General features: G+C 40.5%; 5 protein-coding genes across 5 annotated transcripts; 2 read left to right on the top strand and 3 right to left on the bottom strand.

Moving 5' to 3' along the window:
- Positions 1 to 1,919: 1,919 nt before the first annotated feature.
- Positions 1,920 to 13,177, top strand: LOC116034523 (protein-glutamine gamma-glutamyltransferase 2-like). The gene is made up of 15 exons (XM_031277221.2): positions 1,920 to 1,947; positions 3,548 to 3,718; positions 4,404 to 4,634; positions 5,047 to 5,165; positions 5,685 to 5,813; positions 6,175 to 6,352; positions 7,437 to 7,581; positions 7,685 to 7,788; positions 8,139 to 8,281; positions 8,505 to 8,604; positions 10,536 to 10,681; positions 10,871 to 11,000; positions 11,310 to 11,470; positions 12,032 to 12,168; positions 13,015 to 13,177. Exons 1-15 carry the CDS (start codon positions 1,935 to 1,937, stop codon positions 13,175 to 13,177), a joined length of 2,070 nt encoding a protein of 689 aa, XP_031133081.2. The 5' UTR covers positions 1,920 to 1,934.
- A 3,851-nt stretch (positions 13,178 to 17,028) lies between these two features.
- Positions 17,029 to 17,568, top strand: LOC116034572 (histone H2A-like). Its single transcript, XM_031277279.2, has one exon. The coding sequence runs from the start codon at positions 17,133 to 17,135 to the stop codon at positions 17,514 to 17,516; it is 384 nt and encodes a 127-aa protein (XP_031133139.1). The 5' UTR covers positions 17,029 to 17,132; the 3' UTR covers positions 17,517 to 17,568.
- A 678-nt stretch (positions 17,569 to 18,246) lies between these two features.
- On the bottom strand, positions 18,247 to 19,331 carry LOC116034571 (histone H3). Its single transcript, XM_031277278.2, has one exon. It carries the CDS (start codon positions 18,903 to 18,905, stop codon positions 18,297 to 18,299), a length of 609 nt encoding a protein of 202 aa, XP_031133138.2. The 5' UTR covers positions 18,906 to 19,331; the 3' UTR covers positions 18,247 to 18,296.
- A 677-nt stretch (positions 19,332 to 20,008) lies between these two features.
- Positions 20,009 to 21,014, bottom strand: LOC116034567 (histone H1-like). Its single transcript, XM_031277275.2, has one exon. The coding sequence runs from the start codon at positions 20,991 to 20,993 to the stop codon at positions 20,367 to 20,369; it is 627 nt and encodes a 208-aa protein (XP_031133135.1). The 5' UTR covers positions 20,994 to 21,014; the 3' UTR covers positions 20,009 to 20,366.
- Positions 21,015 to 23,332: 2,318 nt separating this feature from the next.
- On the bottom strand, positions 23,333 to 23,834 carry LOC116034579 (histone H2B-like). The gene has a single exon (XM_031277285.2). It carries the CDS (start codon positions 23,759 to 23,761, stop codon positions 23,384 to 23,386), a length of 378 nt encoding a protein of 125 aa, XP_031133145.1. The 5' UTR covers positions 23,762 to 23,834; the 3' UTR covers positions 23,333 to 23,383.
- Positions 23,835 to 27,458: the final 3,624 nt, after the last annotated feature.

The raw sequence follows: 27,458 nt of genomic DNA, 5'->3' as shown, positions 1-27,458 counted from the left end.
TGATGCCCAGAGATAATCAATGATGCCAGATGATTCGGCACTACATTAATGAAACTGACTTGATCAGAAAGCTTTGTAAAAAGGGGAGATTTGTGCTGAGAATTATGAAAATTTTTGTCCCAAAAAAAATGTGATTTAGTGTCAGAAGCAAAGCTAGTAGTGTGCAAGGGATCTACTGTAATCTGTTGTACCACAGTGTATGAACAAGCAAACGTGATCAGATTAGTTACAATATAATCACGTTATATGCCCAAATGTTACTAGTAACCCATTATGCCTTTTATCATCAAAATTAGGATAGCACATATACAAAGCCAACAATTGTAAGGGAATAGGATGAAAGTAATATTTAATATCATACAAAGAAAAGTAGAGATGATGGTGTCATTATCAAGTACAATATATTTTATTCTTTATGTCTTTTTGTTTTTTATATTTTTTATTTATTCTTTTATTTCATTTTAGGGTTTGGATGTCTGTGAACACTTCTTTGCACAGAAAATAGATTTTGATATTGTTGAACATCATTGAACATCATTGTGTTGTTATATAAAAATGTTAACTGTTTAACATTGTGAAGCAACACTTACTGTGTTTGCACTAAATTGGAAATAGTATATATATATATATATATATATATATAGATATTTTACAAAAATACACTGAAATACAAGGCTGTAGAGAACAGTGCGCTATTGCAGACTTATAAACTAAGGTTTTAACTACATTATTTTTTAATATAGTCAGTCGTGAAGTAAAGTGGGGCGGTCTAAGGCATGAAACTCCAGGGCTGAAAATGAGTCCCGCTCCGGCCCTGCTGCCTGAACACAGATGATCTACATGTTATGCGTCAAAGAGAGGCATCACAAACCAACCACTGCTGCAACACTGTTCAATGTTGTAGCAACAACACAAAATTAAAACGAATGAAGGCACATTATGGCTTGTATTGTGCACTCACAAAGAAATCATCTGCAGAGAAGTCCATTTAATTTTTGGGAGTTGGGTCCAGATATTTTCTGGTGTGCATGTTAATTCTTTAGCTCTGTATTTTTTAGGCAACATCCAAGTCAAGTTAGCCTCATCTGAAAGCTTTTAAGTAATGTTATTTTGATTAAATTTGCCCTATGGTTACACCACCTAAATCAAAGTTAAATAAAAGTGGGAGAGTTCATTATTACATTTAAATACAGTCTTGTTTTTGTCTCGGTAATGCTCCATGCACATATTCCATAACACTGGGTGGCGAAAAACACACAGTTATTGTTTCTCCCATCTCTGCGTGGCGTATTTATCCATTGTAAAGAGAAGACATTTCCTTGGAAGCAGGTGAGTATGCTTCCAAGTAAAAGTACTGGCTTCCTTGGAAGCAGGTCAGAATTTGGACGGGTGAGGCGATGGGAATGGAAGAGTGATTACTGCAGGGTTGGAGGGAGTGGCGCACAAATTAATTTCTCATTGAAATACATTGTTTGAACACTTCCTGAACTGTGATATCCCAATTGTCCAATAAATAAAGAATTTAAAGCTTATCTGCTGCAGTTCCGACTGACATAAAGAATACGTGGTGCAAGCACAAATTCATTTCTCATTGAAATACATTGTTTTAAATTCCTGCTGAGCGTCACAAAAAAAGGGCAAAATCGTATCCGTGTACACAAATCAAAAGATTTACATCACGGCCGTGAGACTGGATTGTGTATGCACAACACACCCACAGAGGAATGTAGGTTTTTGGTAAGTGATGTCAGAGGTCACCGAGGGTGATGAGATGGATTATGTGAGTGTTTCAGGGTGAGTGTGTCTCGGAGAGGTGGGAGGGCCGGTCTTGTGTGTATAAATACCGAACTGTGGAGACAGAGCAGGAAAAGAAGAGTGTAAAGACATCACTTGGAGCAACATTTTAAAACACCTGAATAGGAAGAGGATCTGCGATGGCCAACTGTGGTACGTGATTTTCTCTATCTATCTATCTATCTATCTATCTATCTATCTATCTATCTATCTATCTATCTATCTAAATATATATCTATCTATCCACACATCTGTCTGTCTGTCTGACTGTAATGCTTATTGTCTACATCTCTTGCTCCCTTTCTCTCTGCAGTCAATATTACAAACTGTATGGGAGTATGATACAAGTGAAAAATGTGCTGATGCATGAATCAACACTTGGGTGTGATATGACCCATCCTAATTCCTGCAACAAGTCAGCTAGGACAAGGATCAGACTGGCTAAAGGACCCTACATTTTACAATGTAGCACATTGATTATTTGAGCTGCATTTATGGCTCAAACTAATTTAGTTTTCTCAGTTTAGCACACATAGCTTGACATTGGGAAATACACGTATTCACTTTCTCGCAGGGAAGTAGATGAGAAGATGATTAATGCCTGAATGGTAAATATGAAGCTACAGCTAGGAGAGTTAGCCTTGCTTAGCATAAAGACCAGAAACAATGGGAAACAACTACCTTGGCTTTGTCTAAATGTAACAGAACCTGCCTACTAGCACTTCTAAACCTCACTAATTACTGTAACAGGACGTGTCGCATTAGGGTCTGGCAGCGCCATGGTGACTACAAGACTCCAGGAAGTCACTGCGCTTGGCAAAAGTCACATAAACCCCTAGCCTAGAAATCTAGACGCACCCTAGCAGCAGCTAATTTAATTTGCAGCCAGGGGGGTCTAGGCACTCTCCGTTGGCTTGCGAGCTAGAAAAACCCAAACTCTGGTCAGGTCAATCACATCGTGAGGGCGGGCTTATGGCTGCTGCTGCTGGGAACAGCGGTCTTCTGGAAGACTTGGAGTTAAGCTTTTCTTGAGAAAAGAACAAAGAACGGCACAGAAATCATTCTTAAAAAAGGAAGATGTTTTTGCCCACCGGATACGGCAAAAGTTTAATCTATCAACTAGCTTCGCTACCTTCTTCGTTGCTCTGCCTGGTTGTAGCGCTATCCTATCACGTGCAGAGGGAATTTGAAAGACAACCGTTTATCCCGCCCCTCGGATTGAGCCCCTGTCAATGGTTCCCAGACCCAACATCTTGATGTGGGTCTGGCTTGTCAGGCTAATAAACCCCTAAACCACCACAAGTTTTGAGTTTTGTACTGATTCAACAAACAAAATATGACGTTTTAATCATTATGTTTTAGAAGTGTTGGTAGGCAAATCTTGCTACCTTTGGACAGAGCCAGGCTAGCGGATTCCTCCTCTTTCCAGTCTTCCTTTAATGCTAAGCTAAGCTAAGCATCTCCTGGCAGGAGCTTTATACTTACTGTACAGAGTTGTATTGATCTTCTAACTCTAACTCTTGGCAAAAAGGTGTTGTTTCCCAAAATGTCCAACTATTTCTTTAAAGAGAACATGTGTATTGAAGATGAAAACGTAGTCATCAAGTTCAACTTGTGGTCACAATGCAACTCTGAGTAAGGTCACAACTGAACTGAAACTCTTCCATCACTGCCAATATTTTATTTAGCAACAGGACAGCCAACCACAGACCACAGAGTTCATTGCAGACTGATTGAACTTTGTCTCTGTTAGGTTTGATTAATGATGTGGATCTGCGAAGTCATGAAAACAACTTGGCTCACCGCACCAGAGAGATTGATAGGGAGCGCCTGATTGTCCGCAGGGGTCAACCCTTCTCCATAACTTTGCAGTGCTCTAAGTCTCTGCCCCCCAAACACCACCTGGAACTGGTCCTGCACCTCGGTGAGTACAGCCCACAGCCTCACAAAAGATACTGTGGCTAAATGCTTACCGTAAACTATTCTCCATTTACAAAGGCATGGCATACCCAGGCAAGAACGAAACAATAAGAAATTCAATATAAAACATATTTATTCAGTAAGTAATGAATGTGAACACATCATAACAACTTACTGTAATGCTGCAGTCAATTGGATCCCTATACACTAACAGTTTAGTTTGTCCTGCAGACTGGACTGTACTAATTCTCTTCCAAGTATTTCTTGACCTTTAAATAACTAGTAACTTTCACCAGATTTACTACCAATTCATAGCTACAGCAGAACAATGAAGCTAGCAAATATGTGCCAATACGTTAGGCAACAAGGCTAGTTTAGCTGAGTGTTAGGATAGCAAGTAAGCTTATACACTCATCATGCTGAACAAAAAAAATAAAACACATCTTACACGTCAAGCTATAACCAACACTTCTATGCAGCAAATATGTAGCCTATACTTTTTAACGTTAATGTTTAAAAGAATAAAGTAAAGTTTTATATGATTACAGTTAGCTGCAACTACAGCTGTCTTGGCTCTGCGCTACATTCAAACACCATGCTGATTTCAGCAATATTTGATCCTGACTCAGATAAACAGCAAGAAGGTAAATTGATGCTACAGCAATATAAACTTTTGTATGTTTCTTCAGGTAAGAGAGACAAGGTGCTGATTAAGGTTCAGAAGGAGCGTGGGGCTGGAGACAAGTGGTGGTTTAACCAACAGGGAGTGCAAGATGAAATGCTGCTGACTCTGCACAGTTCAGCGGATGCTATCATTGGCCAGTACCGTCTGGCTGTGTTGATGATGTCACCTGATGGACGCATTTTAGAGAAGGCCGACAAAATTAAGTTCCACCTGCTCTTTAACCCGTGGTGCAAAGGTAAAACATAAAGCAAAGTGCACACACTCTCTGCTATATGCTTTCTCCAAGAGGTCAGACTAACTGCATGTATCATGTGTATCTTGATTCGGCCACAAGAAACAAAAACAAAATGGATGTTGTTGTTTTACATTCAGCGGGGGTTTCTATGCTCATCCTGTCAGCTGTTTGGTGCACCCATGGGCAAAGATAAAAACCATATGACAGGAGGATCTCATTACCAGCATCATCAAAACACCAAATTTATATGTCATGTTTTTCTAATTGAGGCCCTCTTAATGTCAAAAAAACTAATTTAAACAGAATTTGTTAATGAATTAATGTTAGTGTTAGTTATTTCATTAACAAGAGGACAGTGTACTCATGGTTGTGTGTGTGTGTGTGTGTGTGTGTGTGTGTGTGTGTGCGCCAGATGATGTAGTGTACCTCCCCGATGAGAGTCTGCTCCAGGAGTATGTTATGAATGAAGATGGAGTCATTTACAGGGGGACCTGGGATCACATCAAAAGTAATCCCTGGAATTATGGACAGGTAACTCACACTGACACACACACACACACACACACACACACACACACACACACACACACACACACACACACACACACACACTGTGTGAAAGGATGGAGTATGTCTGTGTATGCCAGGCCAGTAGGTGGCATGTGTGAATTGTCACAGCAGTGTGACAGAGGAGCCTCGGGGGATTTGGCTGGATCAGGAAATCTGTTTGTTGGACGGAGATAACTTCTAGACGGAAGGTGTCAGAATGTAACCAAACCACACAAACGAGGACTTGTTCCTTCGCAGCTCACTGGGAGGACAGAGAGGAAGAGAAACAGGCAGGCAAACGGATAGATGGCATATAGAGAGACAGCAAGGTGGAGTAACAGACACTCACATACACAGACCGACCAATGGGAAACAAACGTGATTTGAAACCTGTTTTTAAAAAAGGATCAGAGGCCTCTGCTGCTCAACAACCAACCATTTGTTTTCTTTGCTCCTCTCTCATGTTTTCTCTCCATCTCCCTGTGACTCTCTCTCTCTCAGTTTGAGGACTATGTGATGGACATCTGTTTTGAAGTCCTGGATAACTCCAAGGATGCCCTGAAAAACTCAAAGATGGATGTTGAGCACAGATATGACCCCGTCTATGTCAGCAGGGTGATCACTGCGATGGTGACGAACTCTTCTACTCCCTGCTAAAACAACACTGACAACTTAACAGCAGTACAAGAAAAGAAAATATCTGCATTTAGTTTTCTCTGTCATGAAAGCTTTCACATTCAATGATGTAAACACCTTGGGTGTTATAGCTACTTCCCAGAAACAGATCAATAGAAACCCTCCCCAGGAAGGAGTTGTCATCATACTAACCTTACTGTTTCATTAACCAATGATTCCTACATACAGTATGACCCTATAGATACTGTATATTGTCAGAAAGATAAACATGAATACAAATCTGTCCTTTCCAAACCTATACTTCATGTAGTGATTCACAGCTTTAAAGATTGACATGTTGTCTCCACCCGTTCAGGTGAACTCTAACGGAGACAGGGGTGTGTTGACCGGTTGCTGGGACGACTCATACTCCGGTGGAGTTCCACCATACAGATGGACCGGCAGCGTGCCGATCCTTCAACAGTGGAGTAAGGCTGGCGCAAGGGCGGTCAAATACGGCCAATGCTGGGTCTTTGCTGCCGTCGCCTGCACAGGTGAGGCTTTAACAGATTTCACTGCTGCATGATTGAATGAAGTGTAATAGTTCTGAAAATGAAGGAAAAACGTGTTTTCCTGAGTAATTGTAATAGTATAACAATATGTTGACAGTATAAGACATGTTTTTAAAGGGGACATGTTATGCTCATTTTCAGGTTGATACTTGTATTTTGGGTTTCTATTAAAATATGTTTACATGGCTTAATGTTAATTTTTTTTCATACCATCTGTCTGGAGATACAATGTCAATATTGGTACAAAATGCCATGACAAAAAATAAGCACTTAACAAAGCCAATTACTAACCCACTCTCTGCCACGCACACCTGCAGGACCTGCAAGGAAAGCAGCCACACAAACACACAAAGCCATAACCACTTTGAACTCACACATGCACTGACTTCACAGTCTTACCCCCCAACCCCCGGACTTTCTTCTACTCACCTACTGTGCAATATTTAATATTTAATACTTTTGATAATATTGATAATACTGTGCAACTTCATTACTGTGCAATATCTGTATACTGTGCAATATCATTACTCCACACTGTATATCACACTGTATATAAAACCATTTTTATTTTTTTATTTTTTATATATGTATATAGCATCTCAGAACTGTGCACCTCAGTCTGCATCTGCGCTTTGGCGTCATTGCAGCCAGGGAATGACTGTAATGGTACTTTCTACCTATATAGTATAGTTGTGACTTTACCATCGTCCTGACAGTTCGTTTAAAGGAACAGTTTATCAAAAAAGACATGGCAATCTCACTTTTTACCATATGGGACCTTAAAAGGAATACATCTGTGAAAGATGCATATTCACTTTCTTACCAAGAGTTAGATGAGAAGACTGATACCACTATGTTCTGTAAATGTGTAGCTGCAGTCAGCAGCTGGCTAACTTAGCTTAGCATAAAGTGAGTCCCCAATACTCTAAAACCTTAGTGTCAAAAGACTAAAGCCAATTTGGGAAGCCATATTTAAAAAATAAAATAAAAATGGAAAGGAAGGAAGAGAAAGTAGGTAGGAACAGAGGAATGAATGGTCCCAGGCTGATGTGTGTTATCTTCACAGTGCTGCGCTGTCTGGGAATCCCAACACGCCTCATCACCAACTTCTCTTCAGCCCATGATGTCGATGGAAATCTCTCTATAGACGTCCTGCTGAATGAAAGATTGGAGCCCTTAGCCTTAGACGGAAGAAAGAAAGACAGCAGCTGGTAGGAAGGAACACAGATTTTAAACCAGATATAGTAGAAGACATCACATCATCTAATATAATGAATTATCCCCTCCTCTCCTCTCCTCTCCTCATGATTTCAGGAACTTCCACTGTTGGGTCGAGTCCTGGATGAAGAGAGATGATCTCCCCAAAGGATATGACGGCTGGCAGGTTTTGGACCCCACACCTCAAGAACTGAGTGATGGTACATTCCTAATCTTAAACCTAATCTCTGTTGTTCACCTCTCTCTCTTTTTGTGTTTTACAAGACTTCTCCACCTTGAAAACAAAAAAATGTACATCCTACATGTTGATTGTTGCGTTTCATCACTATAAACTCAAGACTGTCAGTGCTGGCTTCCTGTGGTATCCTATTTTAATATTTTAGATTCAAGGCTGGTTGGTGTTTTCTAAAAGCCTGATAATCAAACTGAAATACCATCATTAAAAAAAAAATCATAGGCTTGCTTTTGCAGCTTGTCACTGCATCAACTATTTAAAGATGCAGGAAATGGTTTGAAGAAATCCATGACAAAATACACTTTTACTCTTCAGGTGAGTTTTGCTGTGGGCCATGTCCAGTGACGGCCATCAAGGAGGGAAATCTAGGAGTAAAGTATGACGCTCCGTTTTTATTCGCCGAGGTGAACGCTGACATCATCCACTGGATTGTCCAACGAGATGGCCAACGGAAGAAGGTGATTAAATTTTGTTTTGATCTGTCTTTTATATTTGCTTATATTTGGAGTATTGAAGGTTTGTATCATGTGGACGCGCTGACAGTTTTGTTGTCATTACTTAGAATTCTTCAAGGGGGCGACAGAAACTACACACTATAGCTTTAAAAAGCAGCTGCACTTTTTAAGACCAAAGAATTGAAAAAAGACTTAATGATAATGATGATTGGTATTATTGTTACAGGTCAGTGTGGACCAGTCGGGTGTGGGGAGGAACATCAGCACCAAAAGTGTTTACGGCGACTACAGAGACGATGTCACTCTACACTACAAATATCCTGAGGGTTAGTAAGAAAGTCGTACAAAGAGGAATTAAAAGAATGGGATCACTGATTGCAGAAATATACAGCAGCCATAGTGTTAAACACTGATTCGGAAATTTTCGTCCAAAGTTTTTTGCGTGGTAAAAAATACATACCACCTCAAGTTGTGTCAATCACGTTTACACACTGCCTCTGAAACTTTCATCTGTCATTAAAAAAAATCTGATTTGGTTCAATTGTCTGTGTTTTGTCGCATTTTTAGGTGTTTTGTGCATGTCCATACCTGTCAGCCTCTGTTCAGTATCAATTGGTTCACAGAAATCTTCTTTTTATTATGTGGCTCCAGTATGGCTACCAAAGCATCAAACTGAGCCACTGACCTGATCCTGAAGTAAACTTTAAATCACTCGGGATAATCCCTCAGCTCCTCCATAAGGAGGTGGAACTCTCCTTGCTCTCTGCGCAATCTCAGGATTGGATGGACCCAATATTTCCTTATCCTTTTTCTCTTTTTAAGAAGAGAGAGGACAACAAAATCAACCTCACTACTTGAATAATCAATTTCGTATTGTTTTGCGGGGAAACAAATCTGTTTCTGTGCATGACAATTTTGAAATTTTTTTCACGACCAGTCGAACGACGAACGCCGTGCAACCAGTAACCAGTAACATAGCTCAAGCACGGCGTTCGTCGTTCGACTGGTCGTGACTGCTTTCCCAAGATGGCGCCCGCATGTATACGTGAACGGTACTGTCTTTATAAACTTTTTTTAATCTTTTTAATAAACTGCCTGTACACTTACACAGTTCTCAATGCTTTGGTTTACATGTAGGGACCCTCATTATGCTACCGTGGAAGTGTGGTGCTATTTTGAGCCTTGTTAGTGGTATAGAAATAGCGATTTATTTTTACTTTCCTCGTGCCCCGACGACTAGCGGTATAAGCTAATTAGCGGTTTGGGCTAAAACTGGTCACATTCGATTACCATGAAAACATATCCCAGAGAACGGTCGACTCGGTAATCATGTGTTATTAACCCCTAGGTTCATTTTGCGACAAATTTCTCCTTTAAAAGAAATCATCAGGGGTGCCACCAGGAATTTTGGGCCCCCTTTGCGCAGCTGTTGTCACCACATCTCTAGGACCGAACTGTCCCATGTAGTATGTTAAGTATGCAATTAGGTCGAGCAGACAGTCCGAAACATTACAAGCTCGCCTCGGCTGGCTCGGCTCGCAGACAACACATGAGTTGCGACAACTCACGAGTCCTCGATGACTCATGAGTTGTTGATGACTTGTGAGTTCTCGCAGGAGTCAGTCAATCCAGCGTGAGGTCTCTCCTCGAGCTCAGGGTAAAGCAAATCAACAACAAAAGCCATTCTTTCACTTCTGAAATAACATACAATGTTCTGCACGTAGCCTAGCTAGGCCTACTGTAGGTTTGGTGTATAAATGTCGTATATTAAAATGCAGACAGGCGAACAGACAGTCCGTAAGCTCACCTCACCGACAACTCATGTTTTTTTTTGTCTTCAAAAAAACCAAACCATTTCATGCAGATACAGGGGGGGTGGTCGGTCAATATGGATGTTTACTTTTTGGTCAATGGCGATATTAAACTTTTACTGCCAAAAGCAAGTAAAAACAAAGAGATCATTAATTTTATTATTATATTTGAAATATATATACTGAATGATGATGGTTTAATAATTTTATATTAGTTTTTACCTATTTTTTGGGGCCCCTGTCAGTCATGGGCCCTTGGAATTGTCCTAACCCCCCCCCCGGCGCCCCTTGAAATCATACAACTGATTGAGCATGTAACTGATGGACGCTCTGAAGCTCCAGCTTTCTGTAACTTCCACTGTTAAACTTGTGTAATGTCTGCTCATAGTCATCTGTTTAGACTCATGGCTAGGGCTAGTTGTCATGGACCAACGTCCTCTTCACAGGCTCCAAGGAGGAGAGAGAGGTGTATGAGAAGGCAGGACGTAAGGTCACAGAGCCGACCAATGGGAGCGCAGAACCAGGACAACTGAAGCTGTCAATCAAGCATGCTAAGCCTGTATTTGGGACAGACTTTGATGTGATTGTTGAGGTATGGAGTGCTTAGACTGTAGCTGAATAAATAGATGGATGAAATGCTAAAATGATTCCATTACATCATACACAGGGAATCTGGGGCTGCATATTCTTCTTGTATTCTGTTTGATTTATGGACATACAGTGAGATACCATCACAGTGGTCAATTCATTCATACAACTCATGAATCCTCTCTGCCTGCAGGTGAAGAATGAAGGAAGCAGAGATGCTCATGCTAAGCTGACCATGCTGGTCATGGCTGTAACTTATAATTCTCTCCACCGGGGGGAGTGCCAGAGACAAACAATCAGTGTGACAGTACCCGCTCACAAAGGTTAGTAGCTCAAATAAACACACAATCTATGGTGCGTTCCATTTGTACTCGGAAGTCGGATTTTCCGAGGTCAAAGTCACATTGCCCCCTGACCTCAGATTTTCAATGACAATCCGACTTGTAAATGGAACGCATTTAACTTGGGTGTGACGTCTTTGCCCAGCTTCGGCTTCCGAGTTCTGAGGTAAATGGAATGCACTAAAAGTCTCTGGTGCAGATATAATGTAAAACAACAGCGCTGTGTCTTACCTGTAGCAGCACGATGTACCATTTTCCATTTTAATACTGTGTGTGTGCGTGTGTGTTCAGCCTACAAGGAAGTCCTGCGTCTGCACTATGACGACTATGCCAGGTGTGTCTCTGAGCATCATCCGATGAGGGTGAAAGCTTTCTTAGAGGCTCCAGGTGAGAACGAACCCATCATGACCGTCGCCAACATCCCACTGAGCATGCCTGAACTCCTCGTACAGGTAGGTACACTGTAGGTCTAGGTTAATCTCAGTTAAATAAGGTTGACGTTGAGCTAGGAGACTACTGACATCAAGAATTTGATGTTTCATATATGAGATTTAACTGCACGAGAAACATCCCATGTATCATTCTTGGAGGTTGTTATCCCAGTATTTAATGGAAAAAATAAGTTTATGTATAAAACCGCAGGATAATGTATATACAATCAGCTGGAAACTCCTTGGATTTTTTGAAATTTTCCAGGAGCCTTTCCTGCATTTTGACTGATTGTACAGGGTTACTGGATTTTTTTCCCCCTCTGTCTCTGGGCTCTTTCGCATACTCTCTACAGTTCTCCAGATGCAAATCTAAAATTGACTTTTCGTCCCTGAGTTCAGTTCCTGTGGTTGGGTAGTACCTGAAATTCTTTGGACAAAAACAGGCATTCATCCCAATTAATCCACAATTCTGTCTGGTGGAAGTCTTTTGATGTTTTAATGTTTCCAAATTTGAAATTGTGACGTCCTACACTGTAATTATTTAACCTATGTTAAAGTTAAAGCTGTCTTCTCTTTTTCCAGGCACCTGGAAAGGCTTTTGTACGGGATCAAGTAACAGCCTACATCTCCTTCACCAATCCTCTGCCAGTTGCTCTGAAGGGTGGCATGTTCACTGTGGAGGGGGCCGGCCTACTGACGGCCACTGAGATCCATGTTAAGTAAGTACATGTGCAAAGAATTGACAGCCAATATACAAATTCCTCACACAACCACATATATCACACATACTAAAATAAAAGATGGTGGTTGTGTCCATATCTAAACATCCCACATGAATTAAAAAGCTGGTTAGAATTAAAAGGCAGCCTGCCCTCCAAAAAGTGCAAAGTCTATGTCAGAAGCCCAGAAGCACAATAGATCAGAATGAGTATTTTGAGTTTAAAAACTAGCTGCTGTAGCCAAACTAGCAGTGTTTGGTATATAACCTACAGAAGCCCTGAGAGGCAAGTGAGAAAAACAAATCTAGGGATCCATTTTCTAAGTCTGATCTAAATTGTTTTCTCTCCTGTGAAAAAAATCCTTCTAAGTTTTTTAATATTTTTTTCGTCCGTGAAAACAGGTGGGGGGGGAAAAAAGACTAAAACGATAGATTAGCGCTGATTAAAATACATTTCTAGCCAAAAGAAAGACATGACAGTAATAATGTTACATAACTTGCTAACACACAACATTGTATTTAGAGTGCATGGATAAATTAAAACTCCCCTGGAGGAAACCATGAATGCGTTTAGTCCTATTTAGTGGCCTCTTGTGGCTGAAATAAGGATTAAATCAACAAACACTTAGAAACTTGATCCTGACAAACTAAAATACTGTATGTTTCACCTGCCAAAACCAAAAAAGGAAGTTAGAAAATGTATCCTAGTATCCTTTTTTTTTTTTACCTGTTCATAAACACAGTAGAGAATGCAACAGATCAAAATTGTCCAACACGTTGGTTCACGGCAGGACCTCAATAACGAAATAAAATAAAAATGAACTATTCTTTCTCTTTTCTTTTTCAGTGGTGACATATTTCCGGGCCTGATGGTGTCTGTTGAGTTCGTATTCTCACCCATGCGCACCGGGGTCAGGAAGCTCCTGGTGGACTTTGACTGTGATAGACTGAAGGACGTGAAGGGAGCCGCCACTGTGGTTGTCGGCAAGAGATACCACGTTTTAGAGTGACATTATAGACAGATAATGTGACATTTTCTGTCTATGCAAATAAGTTCTTAAATGATAAGTTTGTGTCTTCCAGGACGACTGTGACTTTATCCACAAAGAAATCTTGGACACAGTGCTAGTTTAATTACCTTAAAGCCACTATGTGTACACACTAACACTTCTGACTTTGCATTACGCCTGGCACTAGATGCCCACATAGAAATGCACAGAAAGACAACAGGTAACAGGATCTAGATGGCAAATATGTAATTAACTGCTTTTTGTTTATGATCCTCCTCTGTACCATTTAATTTCTTGTATTTCTTACTTTATCCTACAGAGTAGCCAAATTTAACAAGTTTCCTTCTATCTTCATTCCCTTCTCCTGGTCCAAATCATCGCTGGGTTTTATTCCCTGAATATGAACTGAAATGAAAACCATCTGGGCAATAGTCATGAGGTTGAGGGTTAAAAACGTGTTATATGCTTTGTTATGCATATACTTGTTGAAAAGTATCTGATTTCACAAATATGTTTTGTTTCTTGATTACCTTTTTGCACTGCTTCCAATCCCGTTTTAGTCCAAATATAATGGAAGATGAAGAAACTGAAGAAATTTTCATTTAATCCTAATATTTTTGCATTTTTATAATAATTCTGTGTTCAAGCTGATAAGACACTGCTTTCAATAAAGTTTTTTTTTCACCAGTGATCTTGATCTGACTTGTTATTAACATCGATGTCTCTGAGCTAGGCGATGAGTTGGCTATCTGTATCTTAGAAGGTAAATATGCACTGGAATATTTCTGTAAGGGCCTTTTACATATTGACAAACGTTATGGTGAAAATAAGCGATTTATTTCAAGATAGCATATTCGCCCCATAGGGTTACACTGTAGAGAGTCATCTGACGTTGGTCTCCAATATGGCGCCCATGATTTCAGTTGACCAAACTCTCTATATAAAGGGCGCTGGCTGTGACAATTCACACATGCCACCTACTGGCCTGACTGACACAGACAATACTCAATCCTTTCACACAAAGTGTGTGTGTGTGTGTGTGTGTGTGTGTGTGTGTGTGTTTTGATTGGATGATATTGTCTGATCCTGGTTTCTGCTGCATCAGTGACACTGTGTCCCTGTTAATAAAGTACATTTAATTTACTCATGGTGTGCTTTCTCTAGCTGGTCCAGAGAATCACCTCCCTTTCTGTGTGTGTGTGTGTGTGTGTGTTTGAGGGCCTCATACAAACCATGAGGGCCTCACATAGCAAACCATGCCACAAAGTACTTATGTTAATTTAACACTAAGCAATTACAAATAATGGTAAGTGATTTAAGATTTGACAAAAATTGAGTCAAAGTATGTTCCCAACTGAAAATATTAAATTCAATTCTGTCTTGTGTTAAACAGTTGGAAGGGCTTTGAAGAAAATTGAACATAATGGCCAAAACAGTGGAATTACAACTCCCAGCCCGTCTTGTGATGACCTCTGGCCCAAAAAGACTTCCTGTAGTCTAGAAGAGAGTGTAAGCGGAGCGCTAACCCAAAAGTCCCTAGTACACCTGCTGTGCTGATCATCCAGGTAATTTTATACGTGGTTTTGGCTCCATGATTGCGCCTCTGATCAACCCTCACAGGAATGAACGGGTCTCCGCCTCGAACGGTGTATCTCTTTCTTATGATCCATGATAAGACCCCACGTCTCTTTGGCTTTAGGCTCTTTGCTAATTCATTTTTGTGTTTTGGACAGAACTGAACATTAGTCTTGCCAGATGTAGTCAGTGGTTACTGAATCCCAACACTCAGGTATTTTTTGAGGAGTGAAAATTGTTGGAGGAGGATTGTTTTCATCAGTCTCAGTTTATCCTGAGACTGAATCCTTAAGGAGTTTTCTGTTGGTGTGGCTGTTTCTGAGACACCTATCTTCGGATAAGCTTATATGGTATGCTTATGAATATTTAGATGAGCTGCACACTGATTGGTTGGTTTACAACGCGCGACACACACACACACACACACACACACACACACACACACACACACACACACATAGTGCATCTCACTAGCTTTGTGGGGACCCGTTGACATAATGCATTCCCTAGCCCAGGGGTCACCAACACGGGCACCAGGTAGCCCCCAAGAACCACATGAGTAGCCCTCAGGCCTGTTCTAAAAATGAAAATTGAATATTGACATTATCTGTTTCCCACCTTGTTAAGTCATTGTTGATAATTATTGTGAGAAATCATTAACGTAATCAGTGTCTTCACATAGATGAGTATCATTAATCATTAATAATCATATATAACTAAAGGCAAACTGAGCAAATTTGTTATTTCAGAAGAGCGTATCAAACTGGTAGCCCTTCGTATGACTCAGTACCCATGAAGTAGCTCTCAGTTTCAAAAAGGTTGGTGACCCCTACCCTAACCTTAACCATCACAACTAAATGCCTAACCTTAACCCTTACCCTCACCCTAACCATAACCTAATTCTAACCCTAATCCTAAAACCAAGTCTTAACCCTCAAACAGACCTTTAAACTTGTGGGGTCCAGCATTTTGGCCCCACAAAGCTGTCGGGACCCCACAAGTATACTGGACTCCCGGTTTTTGCACCCCACGAATATAGTTAACAACAGTGGTTCTGGGTCTCCACCAGCCAAAAGCTGGTAAAATATGCATGGAGCTGGTAGATTTGCTTCACTCACCATCCAGAAAAACAATGCTAATTTACTGACTGGCTGGTCAAATTTGAACATTCACTAGCCATTTGGCTGGTGAACATAAAAGCACCCTTTTCCTAAAGAAGTACAATTCCTAAAGAAGTACAATTATCCAGTAATTCACTAAAAATCTAAGATCAGAGGCACGTTAAAAAAAAAAAACCCAAAAAAAACATGAACAAAAAAGAATGTTTCTTTTTGCTTTCATCTGTAAATCATCTCACGGACCATTATCATGCGACCCATGGTGGGGGCCCAGACCGTGTGGTTGGGAACCACTTATTTAGCCCATGTACTACAACAGACAAAGTCTAAATGCTAGAACATGGTAAACATTAGGCTTGATAAACATCATTACGTTAGCCTTATAATTGTGAGCAACATCTAGGGTTTAAACGCAGATGTGCAATGTACATACAGTGCAATTTATATTATCCTATCTAAATTCACCCTGGCATTTCAAAATTAGGCCATAGTTTGGCCACCCGTGATTGTTTAGGTTCCCAAACTTTCTCACGTCAAAGACCGATACCTATGGAAGAAATTATAGGGAAAATAAAATATTCCCCTTTGGCTGGGGACCCCCTGGAAGCCCTTGGGGACCCCTGGGGGTCTCCGGACCCCACTTTGAAAACTACTTGTCAAAATACAGATACAATATAACAATAAATCAAAAGTCAGCACTAAAACTATTTATTATGTATGTGTTCTCTTAGTTGCAAGTTTAAACATTATATGTTTTCTGTCGGTATGACATTGATACTCGTTTCTTTGGACTTTAACAAATTGTTTTTTTCTTGTATTTGTTTATTCCATAAACCGCTGAAAGTCTGACCGAAACAATCACTCTGTGGCGGAATACAGGAGGCCAGGCTAGTGCAAATGGAAATTTTACGTTTATATTTTGAAGTGTGTTTGTGTTTACATAATTGTGTCTAACCCTTGAACGTGCTTTAACAAAAAAAAAAAACTACGAAGGCAAATTACAGAATAAGAAACGGAACAATAACAATATGATGGGATAATTAGGGAACATCCGGTTTAATCTGTCACGCTTTATTTTGAAACGCTGTGCAGTTTAAACGGAGTATTGTTGTGAATACAGCAACTTGACTGATCTCTTCTCTGATTGGACGATCATGCTTACGCTCACGCTGGCCAATCACGAAACAGCTAGGTAGATATAATGCCGGTTTAGGCAACGTGATGTACTTCTTTCTCGTACTCGAAGATAAGAAACACGAAAAATGTCTGGAAGAGGAAAAACCGGAGGAAAAGCCAGAGCGAAGGCTAAGACCCGCTCCTCTCGTGCCGGGCTCCAGTTCCCAGTCGGCCGTGTCCACAGGCTGCTCCGCAAAGGAAACTACGCTCAGCGTGTGGGAGCCGGCGCCCCCGTCTACCTGGCGGCTGTGCTGGAGTACCTGACCGCTGAGATCCTGGAGCTGGCTGGAAACGCTGCCCGCGACAACAAGAAGACTCGTATCATCCCCCGTCACCTGCAGCTGGCTGTCCGCAACGACGAGGAGCTCAACAAGCTGCTGGGCGGAGTGACCATCGCTCAGGGCGGCGTGCTGCCTAACATCCAGGCTGTCCTGCTGCCCAAGAAGACCGAGAAGCCCGCCAAGAAGTAAACACCCAGAACCGGCTTTTACCAAACCAACAACGGCTCTTTTAAGAGCCACACACATTTAACTAAAGAGAGAACTCCTTATTTACCGTCTATCGTGAGTGTAATTCATTGTTTTTTCGTGTGTGCGCTGAGTGACGTTTTTATTGCGACATAACTTGTAGATAACGTTTGATAAAATATCTATAAACTTATAACAGGTTACTATAAAACCTACTTTTCCCCAGTCAAGAAAAAGCCACACACCAAGAGCCCCGTATGTAACGTTTCGTCTCGTTAATTTGAATTTGCATCTTTTAAAGGGGTAAAATTGTCTTCTAGTCACTAAAACCCAAGCCAAGAGATCCTTTTGTGATTACTTTTAAATGCAGTCACCACACTACAAATTACATGTATATTGCTTATGAGCTCATTTAAACAGTATGTAGATATTTCTCCTTGTTAAACCGTTCAGCAGCAGTACCACTTTTGTAACCAGCGGTTCAAACGACAGTATTGGCAAACTATTTATGAAGCTATCCATGATAGGAAATGTTTTTCCTTGTAACGGTAAGCTACTAGGTCTACTTACAGTTTTCTTCCTGAAGCCACCCAGAATAAGCATTGTATGTACACTGTAAGTGTCCGTCTACGCTAAGTTCAGAACTTTAGTATAATTTTTTTATAATAAAGTTGATAATAGTTACAGTATATAACTAATTGTTTCAGGACTGTTGCTCTGTAAGTGTTTGTATGTGGCTCTTAAAAGAGCCGTTTTGTGACTGTAGGCTGGTCTCGGGTCAGTTTAAGCCCTCTCTCCGCGGATGCGGCGGGCCAGCTGGATGTCTTTGGGCATGATGGTGACCCTCTTGGCGTGGATGGCGCACAGGTTGGTGTCCTCGAACAGGCCGACCAGGTAAGCCTCGCTGGCCTCCTGCAGAGCCATGACGGCGGAGCTCTGGAAGCGTAGGTCGGTCTTAAAGTCCTGAGCGATTTCTCGGACCAGGCGCTGGAAGGGCAGCTTGCGGATCAGCAGCTCCGTCGATTTCTGGTAGCGACGGATCTCTCTCAGAGCCACGGTACCGGGCCTGTAACGGTGAGGCTTCTTCACTCCGCCGGTGGCCGGGGCGCTCTTACGGGCAGCCTTGGTGGCCAGCTGCTTCCTGGGGGCTTTGCCTCCGGTAGATTTACGAGCGGTCTGCTTGGTTCTTGCCATTTTAGCTTCTCCGTCTTCTCTGTGCTCACAGTTCAAGAAGGAATACTTCTCGGGGTGAACAGCGGCTTTATAAAGGAACTGCCGGAGCCATGGCAGCGCTGATTGGTCCAGACCGGGAGACACGCGGGCTGTAGCTGAGTAACTATTGGACAAAGTAAAACTCACACAGCAGCAGGATGATAATGGCTGCTGTCGCATCAATAAAATATACGGGTTGAAACAGTAAAGCTTAGATTATGTCAATATGTTTACTTACTTTCTTCTGCCTTAATTACTTTCATCTGTGGTTTATTTTTCCTGCTATTTGTCGTGATTTAATTGAACACTTGATTAAGATTTCTTGAAGAAAAATGAATTCTCGCACATTTTACTAAGCATTACAAGTAACTTTCAGGTTTAGATTTTATTTAATTTGAGAAATCTGTAGAATTTATAAACTATTACCATGTCAAGTAATCCTTGACAATGTATCATTTTATTGCACATTTCCATGTGTAATCTGGGATGATTATAGTTAATTTCTTTGTAATCTGACTACATTACGCGGATTACATGTAACCCATCCCTGTTTACAACAATATGTCAGAACACAAATTGTCTAAGTGGACGTTGAAAACGGTTGTTAATAAAATATTTATAGTATTTATATATTTATATTATTTATTGCAGTTATAGTACAGAATGAAATAAAACTCTTCAATTAATTCAGCTATAATTATTTCAAATCCAAACAGAAACATTTAGAGGCAGATTCACTGAGATGTCAATGTTTTGAAGTGGACCAGGTTATAACTGACTCTGTTAATTTCATTTTCCCTATGCTTATTTTTTTTAATGTTTTAGCCAGGTCTTCCTTGAAAAACTGTTAAATAGCCTAAAGGTTATACCTCCAAATGAAATAAAGGTCCCATTGAGATCACAAAACCTGATCTACAATCAGAAAATCAAGTATTAAATTGATAAAACATACGGTTGATTATCAATTGTTTTCTCCTTTTGAATATAACAATAATATATTAACTGTGGTTTTAAATGTATGTGGTGCCTGTCTTGGCTCTCTCTTGAAAAACAGGATTCTTAATCGCAATGGGACTGTAATATATTCAAAATCAAAAAGGTGTGCCATAATCTGATTTACAATCAGAAAAAGATACATTGAGTATGAAGTTGATGAAACAGTGTTGCTTGTACATGCTTTTTCTTTTGAATATGGACCTATGCATTAAACTTCATTATCCACACACACTTCATTTGAATATGAATATATTCATAAGTAAATATGTATATTAATGACATAAGGTTTTAGGAAAACATCTTTTTAAATCTGTGGCTAAGATCAGAAGAGGTAGTGTTACTCACTTCTTGTGTGTTAGCGCCATCCTGTGGTGTTCAGAGGACAGAGCACTGAAGGACTAGTGCTGGAAATTATATTCAGATTGGTTTTGTTCTTTGAAAATGCAGCACGTTAATTTTACTGCAAACAAATGACTTTACACCAGCATATTTTATGTAGATCAACGTGTTTTGATAGAATACATAATAGAAAAACAAACAATGGAAAGAGACATGATAACGTTGTAGGAAAACAGCTCTTTGGTGAATGTGTGGTGGCTCTTAAAAGAGCCTTTTGGAGCACTGAGTGCGGATTAAAGAGCCACTTTACTTCTTGGACTTCTTCGCTGCGGCTTTCTTTGCCGGAGCTTTCTTCACAGGGGTCTTCTTCTTAGCGACCTTTTTAGGGGCAGCCTTCTTGGGAGTAGATTTCACTGCTGGCTTTTTGGCAGCTTTCTTCACAGGAGACTTCTTGGCTGCTGGTTTCTTGGCCGCTGGTTTCTTAACGGCGGCTTTCTTGGCTGCAGTCTTCTTCACTGCCGCTTTCTTAGCTGCGGTTTTCTTCTGCGGGGACTTGGCAGCGGGTTTCTTCACTTTAACGGGAGTTTTCTTGGCCGCTTTGGCGGCTTTAGGCTGAGCCTTGGGGAGCTTGAAGGATCCGGAAGCCCCAATCCCTTTATTCTGGACCAGCTTTCCGTCGGTCACCAGCTTCTTCACCGCGGTGTTGATGCGTTTGTTGGCCTTTTCCAGGTCGATGCCTTTGGTGGCCAACGTCTTTTTGATAGCCGGAAGCGAGGTGCCTTTACGGTCCTTGGATTCAGTCACGGCGTCGAGGATGAGCTTCGGGAGGGAGGGTCCGTCACTCTTTGCCCGGGGAGCTGCCTTCTTCTTGGGGGCTTTGGCAGGGGCTTTCGCCGCGGGAACTGCTGGAGCTGCTGGAGCTTCTTCTGCCATGTCTGTGTCTTTCTCTGTCGCGTTACAGTCTACTGTGTGTACCCGCTCAGGCAGGAGGCGGGACTTATAAAGCTCATGAGAACCGTGGAGAGTCAACCCACAGCAGCCCCGCTTCCCTGCTGAAAATGTGGCGACACTTTGTGTTTTCTCTTTCACAATTTGGGGATAAAATTCATAGAAGAGAAACGTTTTAAACCACAATAGTTGTTGTAGCGGTGAGAAAACCTTCTCCCCTTCACACTGAGCTCATGTTTGCCGACGAGGACTCGTTAATTTGATTACAGGAAGCTTCAAACCTTTCGGATACACAGTCATTTTGGACTACTCGCAGCGAGTTTTCCTCACATTTTGTCTTTAAAAATACCTAAAAGTAATGTGTATTAAATGTCACAGTGGTGTTCAAGTAAGCAGAGACACGTGAGGATAGAATTAAAGTGAAATCACTGCATTATTGTGTTTTATTTAGTTTAAATTGGGGAAGTTTTCAGTGGTGGTAAACACACTGGGTGCTGGGTGTGAAGCTAGGCGGTTACCTGACACATGTTTCTCGGCTGGCACTGATCCTTAACATGATGGATTTGACATGATGGGCCTCCAAACACAGGTTAATATTTCTCTCTTCTGCTGTACACAACCCTGACTCTGTGTCTATCACTGCAACCAGAAAAAAGCACAATCATTTCTTTTGAAATGTAGTTAAGTAGTAGAAAGTAGTTTAAAATGGAAATAATCGAGTACAACCTGACCTCAAAATGATCTGAAGTAGCCTACAGTGCTTGAGCACATAAACTATCTGATTAAAAGCATGAAACAACAAGAATAAGTTAAAAAATGGGAAAATAAAAACACCAATTATAAATCAAGAGTGAATATTGTCAAAACTTTCGTCTTATCCAAGCTCCTGTTCTTAGCAAACATCTTTCCTCCATCTCACAAAATGAAAATGAAATTAAATAAACAGTGTGTAAACTTGGTTTGGGGTACAACTAGAGAAGTAACAAAAAGAGAAATCATGTATAAAAGTAAAGAATATGGGGGGTTAGGGGCAGTAGATATGGGTATATTTCTTTTGTTAAAAATGTGTCAGTAGCCATCTCAAGGAATGCTCTCTGGGTCGGTGACCGCTTCAAGTGGAGGAAAAGGAGAGGGAGAGCCAGACAAGGTCCAGAATATAACCTGATTTATGGTGATTTAATGTACGAATATGAAAAACTTCAAATAGACTGGAATGGCCTCCAGAGTAAAATGATTTTCAAAAAAATTAATGATTATAAATACGGTGGGTATATAAATTATAAACACCTAACACAACGAAGGAACCCAGTTCCTGAATTTAAAAAAAAATAAAAACCTTTCTGAGAGCATTTGTGACATGAGATGGCTGATGTCCGTAAACAGACTTGCTGTCAGAGCTGTTGTGTCTTGGAGTTGCTATGTAACAACAAAAAAATGTCCAATATTTACTGCGACGAAGATGAGACACAACAGCATCTCTTAATGGACTGCTACAGAGCAAAAGAAGTCTGGGACAAGTTAAAAGTGTATGGTGTAAAATTTGATCTTTCATATAAATCTGTTATGTACTGTATTATTGATGAGATTCTACCAAAGAAACACAAGGAACAGATACAAATAAGCATATGTATTGTATGCTTCAAGTTGTGGAAAACAAGAAGCTGTATGATTATTCAACAGATTGTTATAAATAGTGATGACGTGTGCAAACAAGTGCTCACTGAGCTAAGGAGAAGAACTCTGGACAAAAAACAGCTCCTTCCTTGGAACACTGACCTTGTGAATTACAGCACTTCATGAAAGACTATGCACTGGACACACCTTACTAAGCTCCATTTGCACATCTTGTTTCATTATTTAGATTTTGTAATTGTATTGTTTATATTTTAATTGTTGACACATAGCCTATTGTATGGCTGTATGGTTTAACAGCAGGTTTACTTGGACACACACCAGTCACAGCTATAGAGTAAAAACTAAATACTAACCTATAAAGTCTACAAGGAGAGATAGTTATTGTAAAAAAAAGTGGTAGGCTATATTTGTGGAGATTACAAGGGGCTTTTATTCTACATGTAAAGGTATGTCAGCTTTAATGTCAGTTCTGCAATATGTGCCACAGACCGAGGAATTAATTTAATATTAATACATTGAAAATATGTCTGACCCATAGTGAGAAGGCAGGTACATAAACTATAAAACTAACATACAATATAGACAAAAACTCCATACAATGCAAATGAAGGCCTACATTAAGAAAGCATGGAAAACGGATATGAAAATGATACTTTGTAAAAAGAAACTTTGCTCTCTAAGAAGAAGTGTGTGGCTCTTAAAAGAGCCGTTGGTTTAGTGGATTACAGCAGCGGGATGGTCTACTTGGAGCTGGTGTACTTGGTGACGGCCTTGGTGCCCTCAGACACGGCGTGCTTGGCCAGCTCCCCGGGCAGCAGCAGCCTCACGGCGGTCTGGATCTCCCTGGAAGTGATGGTGGAGCGCTTGTTGTAGTGAGCCAGACGGGAGGCCTCACCGGCGATACGCTCAAAGATGTCGCTCACAAACGAGTTCATGATGCCCATAGCCTTGGAGGAGATGCCGGTGTCGGGGTGGACCTGCTTCAGCACCTTGTACACGTAGATAGCGTAGCTCTCCTTCCTGCTCTTTCTCCTCTTCTTGCCGCCCTTAGCGGCGGTCTTAGTCACGGCTTTCTTGGAGCCCTTCTTGGGCGCTTTGACGGTGGCTTCTGCTGGCATCTCTGCTTCAGATTGGAGTTCCTGAAACGGATAACAATATCCCGTTCCGGACGCCTCCTTTATCTGCACCTGATGCAAATGAGACTGTGCTGTTACTCGCACAGGATTGGCTGAGCTTTGTGACTGAGACTGAGCATGCGCCAACACAAAGTAACAGTCCCAGAGCCGTTAGGAGACATTGAACGGCTCTGAACCGTCCTAAAGCTCATGTTATTTTAGATATCAGACTTGTAACTTGAAAACATAAATGATATTTAATAGTGTGATTCTAATGGCCAAACGATGTATCCATGGAAGTAGATTTTCTGTTTCCAAACCACTACTTGTATAATAGGCTATATCCTAACAAGGAAAACAATCACATTTCTTGATGTGTTTTCTTGTTTACTTTCCCATGGTGTATAAGGTATATAATTTCATTATTTGAAGTTTGTATGCTCTTGTATGTTTGTCAAATGTTCTATTTTCTATATTTACTCTTTTTGTACTTACGTAAACATGTATAAGACGGTTTTGGTTGGTAGCCTACACAAAGTTATGATATGAATGTACATTTTCTACTTTACATTTCCCGCTCGTAATGAAGGAGAAATAAAAAACTTGTAAGCGAGGAATATAGCGATCACGTAGTGAAAGGTTGTAATAAGTTATATGCTACTTGTACTTATATATCCATGTTCTGTTACATACACAATTTTTCAAGTAGCCTACTTTACTTTTACTGGTTACTTTGCATATAAACTCCCCCATTACCTCGACCAGTTGCATTAACATAGCGCCGCTACGTTGGAGTTTACCCCGGTGGACGAGAGGGTCGCCTCCCTACGCCTGCGGGTTGTGGGGGGAAAACTCTGACTGTTGCTAATACACCAACCGGGGCCTTAATAGCTAGAAGGATTTCAGTGCCACTTAAATGCCTGCACTTCTCTCTGATGCTCCTAAACAGACGTTTAACACTACACTTGGCAGCAGGTAACGTTAGCCTACCGTTAGCTAGCAGCTGGATTAAACGCGGTTAAAATGCTGACAGCTAAACGGTGTAAAAGTTTGTCTGTATTTCACTGTGTAGGATTCCAACACTGAGACGTACAACAGTCTGTAGCTGCCGTTGTCTGAAAAACAACGCATATGTTGTGTTCACTTGAAACTCGCCTCGCCAGCCTCGTGCTGCATTCAAAGTTATTGTAAAATATCCTTTTCCCATCCAGTGGTTGTTTTAGTCATTTAGGAATTTACTGGTTATTTAGTGGCACTTCCTCTCCGGGAACCATCACCTTATCGTGGTGGAGAGGTTTGTGTGTCCCTATGAACCTGAGGGCTGTGTTGTCTGGTGTGACTGAGACTGAGCATGCGCCAACACAAAGTAACAGTCCCAGAGCCTTTAGGAGACATTGAACGGCTCTGAACCGTCCTAAAGCTCATGTTATTTTAGATATCAGACTTGTAACTTGGAAACATAAATGATATTTAATAGTGTGATTCTAATGGCCAAACGATGTATCCATGGAAGTAGATTTTCTGTTTCCCAACCACTACTTGTATAATAGGCTATATCCTAACAAGGAAAACAATCACATTTCTTGATGTGTTTTCTTGTTTACTTTCTCATGGTGTATAAGGTATATAATTTCATTATTTGAAGTTTGTATGCTCTTGTATGTTTGTCAAATGTTCTATTTTCTATATTTACTCTTTTTGTACTTACGTAAACATGTATAAGACGGTTTTGGTTGGTAGCCTACACAAAGTTATGATATGAATGTACATTTTCTACTTTACATTTCCCGCTCGTAATGAAGGAGAAATAAAAAACTTGTAAGCGAGGAATATAGCGATCACGTAGTGAAAGGTTGTAATAAGTTATATGCTACTTGTACTTATATATCCATGTTCTGTTACATACACAATTTTTCAAGTAGCCTACTTTACTTTTACTGGTTACTTTGCATATAAACTCCCCCATTACCTCGACCAGTTGCATTAACATTAAAAAGCTGTTTTTCTGTTAATTTGAAAAATCATTAAAATCCTCCACACTGGAGTTTTTAATGTGTCAGGACTCTGATGAAGTTTAGCTGCTTGGCACTTTACATGTCAACGGATGATTGTTCATCCACAGAAACACAAATCAAATGTAAAATACAAAATGTAAATCAACCCAACTTAGACGTGCCTTGAAATGTTACACAAGTAAACTTTCCAAAAAAAAAAGGTTAACACAATACAACTACAGCTGAATGCACACGGCAACTGTCTCAATACAACAGGGACGCCTTTTTATTGTGCTGTGATAAGTGTTTTATAGAGGACAATAACAGACTTTTCATCATGGGGCATTTTGATGTCGGCCTAATGCAATAACTGTAAAGTGTTATTGGGTTCTCAAATAATCCAACAAGTTTAACAAATGTGTCTGGGTTTTGTTTTTTGGTACACATCTGTGGATGTATCTATACTATGTTGTTTATATGAGGAAGTGTGTCAGATATGAATGTGTAAAAACCCTACTTTAACTTTAACTGTCAGTGTGAAAAATGAATAATGGATCCTAAACATAAGGAACAGAGCTGCAGTCTCTATGATTTAATAAAAAAACAGTTTGATATAGAACAGTGACCATATTGAGAGTGAAACATTTGTTTGTATGTTTCAATACATGGGCTATTGACACATTGGTAGGCATATCATTTATTCTTATTATTTTTATTGGAAAAAATATCTGTACTTCCATTGACAAACATGTTTTACTGTCAGACAATTCAGATTAACCAAATTCGTTTTAGTATTAAAGTAATCAACAGAAAAACAAAACCGGCCCAGATCAGAGGCCTGTACTACGAAGCAAGATTTGGCGTTAACGAGGTAACTTCAGGTTCAACCCAGGGTTTTGTGTATCACGACGGTGGATCACTTGTTACCGGGTTAAATCGCCGTGGTAACTTATGCTGAACACCTAACCTGGTCGGGAGCAGGTTATGTTGGAGATTAGAGATCAACCGATGCAAACGCGCCGCCTACTGACCAATCAATGCTCGATTGATAACGGCGTCACCGTTCTTAGAAGATCTGGTGGAGCTCGGTGCGCGGAGAGAGAGAGGTGCGCTCATAAAAGTTAAAACATTTAGAGACTGACAACCCCATAAATATTCCCTGATGGGTATCTTTATGAAATATATAGATTTTCAGCGTAGGGAATTACGTATCTTTGTCGGCTTCTTGAGCCGTGTGGTGCCAATGCGCACATCGGTTTGAATTATGTTTTTATATATATTTATTTGCTCCCATGATCGCTTCCCACTGCCAGGGTTGCAAATGAAATAATAGGCTAAAGCAACGACAGTTTATGGAATGCCCAAGTGTAATTATGGTCAGATCTTGTGCCTGACTGACACGGGAGTGATATTGATAAGCCTTGTGATTTATGCATTTACAGCGTTGGCTATTTTTTTTGCCAGCTTTCCTTCCTGTTTTAGGAAGCAGCGACTGTATTGCGTTTTGCCTGTAAAACCATGTCTGTGTTCTTCATATTTATGTAGAATTATAGTTTGCTCTTCTTATGTAAAATATGTGGCTCAGGTAGATGTTTGCGATTGGTCACGATGTGCAAACATTGCCTCTTTAATGTGAACGCGCGCGTTTCTAGATTGGAAAACCCTGGGTTGATTGAACTAGTTGTTAACCACCGTCGTGACACAGC

Source organism: Sander lucioperca, chromosome 6 (genome assembly GCF_008315115.2).
Source record: "Sander lucioperca isolate FBNREF2018 chromosome 6, SLUC_FBN_1.2, whole genome shotgun sequence".
Classification (NCBI taxonomy): domain Eukaryota; kingdom Metazoa; phylum Chordata; class Actinopteri; order Perciformes; family Percidae; genus Sander; species Sander lucioperca.
The sequence above is the reverse complement of the archived record's forward strand: the minus strand, read 5'-3'. Positions and strand labels throughout refer to the sequence as shown.

What these genes read in the sequence shown, in the direction of transcription:
- LOC116034523 (XM_031277221.2), top strand. An exon ending in GAGATGGCCAACGGAAGAAG is followed by an intron (nt 8,282 to 8,504) that starts GTGATTAAATTT and finishes TTATTGTTACAG; the next exon opens with GTCAGTGTGGACCAGTCGGG. An exon ending in TGCCTGAACTCCTCGTACAG is followed by an intron (nt 11,471 to 12,031) that starts GTAGGTACACTG and finishes CTCTTTTTCCAG; the next exon opens with GCACCTGGAAAGGCTTTTGT.
- LOC116034572 (XM_031277279.2), top strand. Translation starts at nt 17,133, where the DNA reads ATGTCTGGAAGAGGAAAAACCGGAGGAAAAGCCAGAGCGAAGGCTAAG.
- LOC116034571 (XM_031277278.2), bottom strand. Translation starts at nt 18,905, where the DNA reads ATGCGACAGCAGCCATTATCATCCTGCTGCTGTGTGAGTTTTACTTTG.
- LOC116034567 (XM_031277275.2), bottom strand. Translation starts at nt 20,993, where the DNA reads ATGGCAGAAGAAGCTCCAGCAGCTCCAGCAGTTCCCGCGGCGAAAGCC.
- LOC116034579 (XM_031277285.2), bottom strand. Translation starts at nt 23,761, where the DNA reads ATGCCAGCAGAAGCCACCGTCAAAGCGCCCAAGAAGGGCTCCAAGAAA.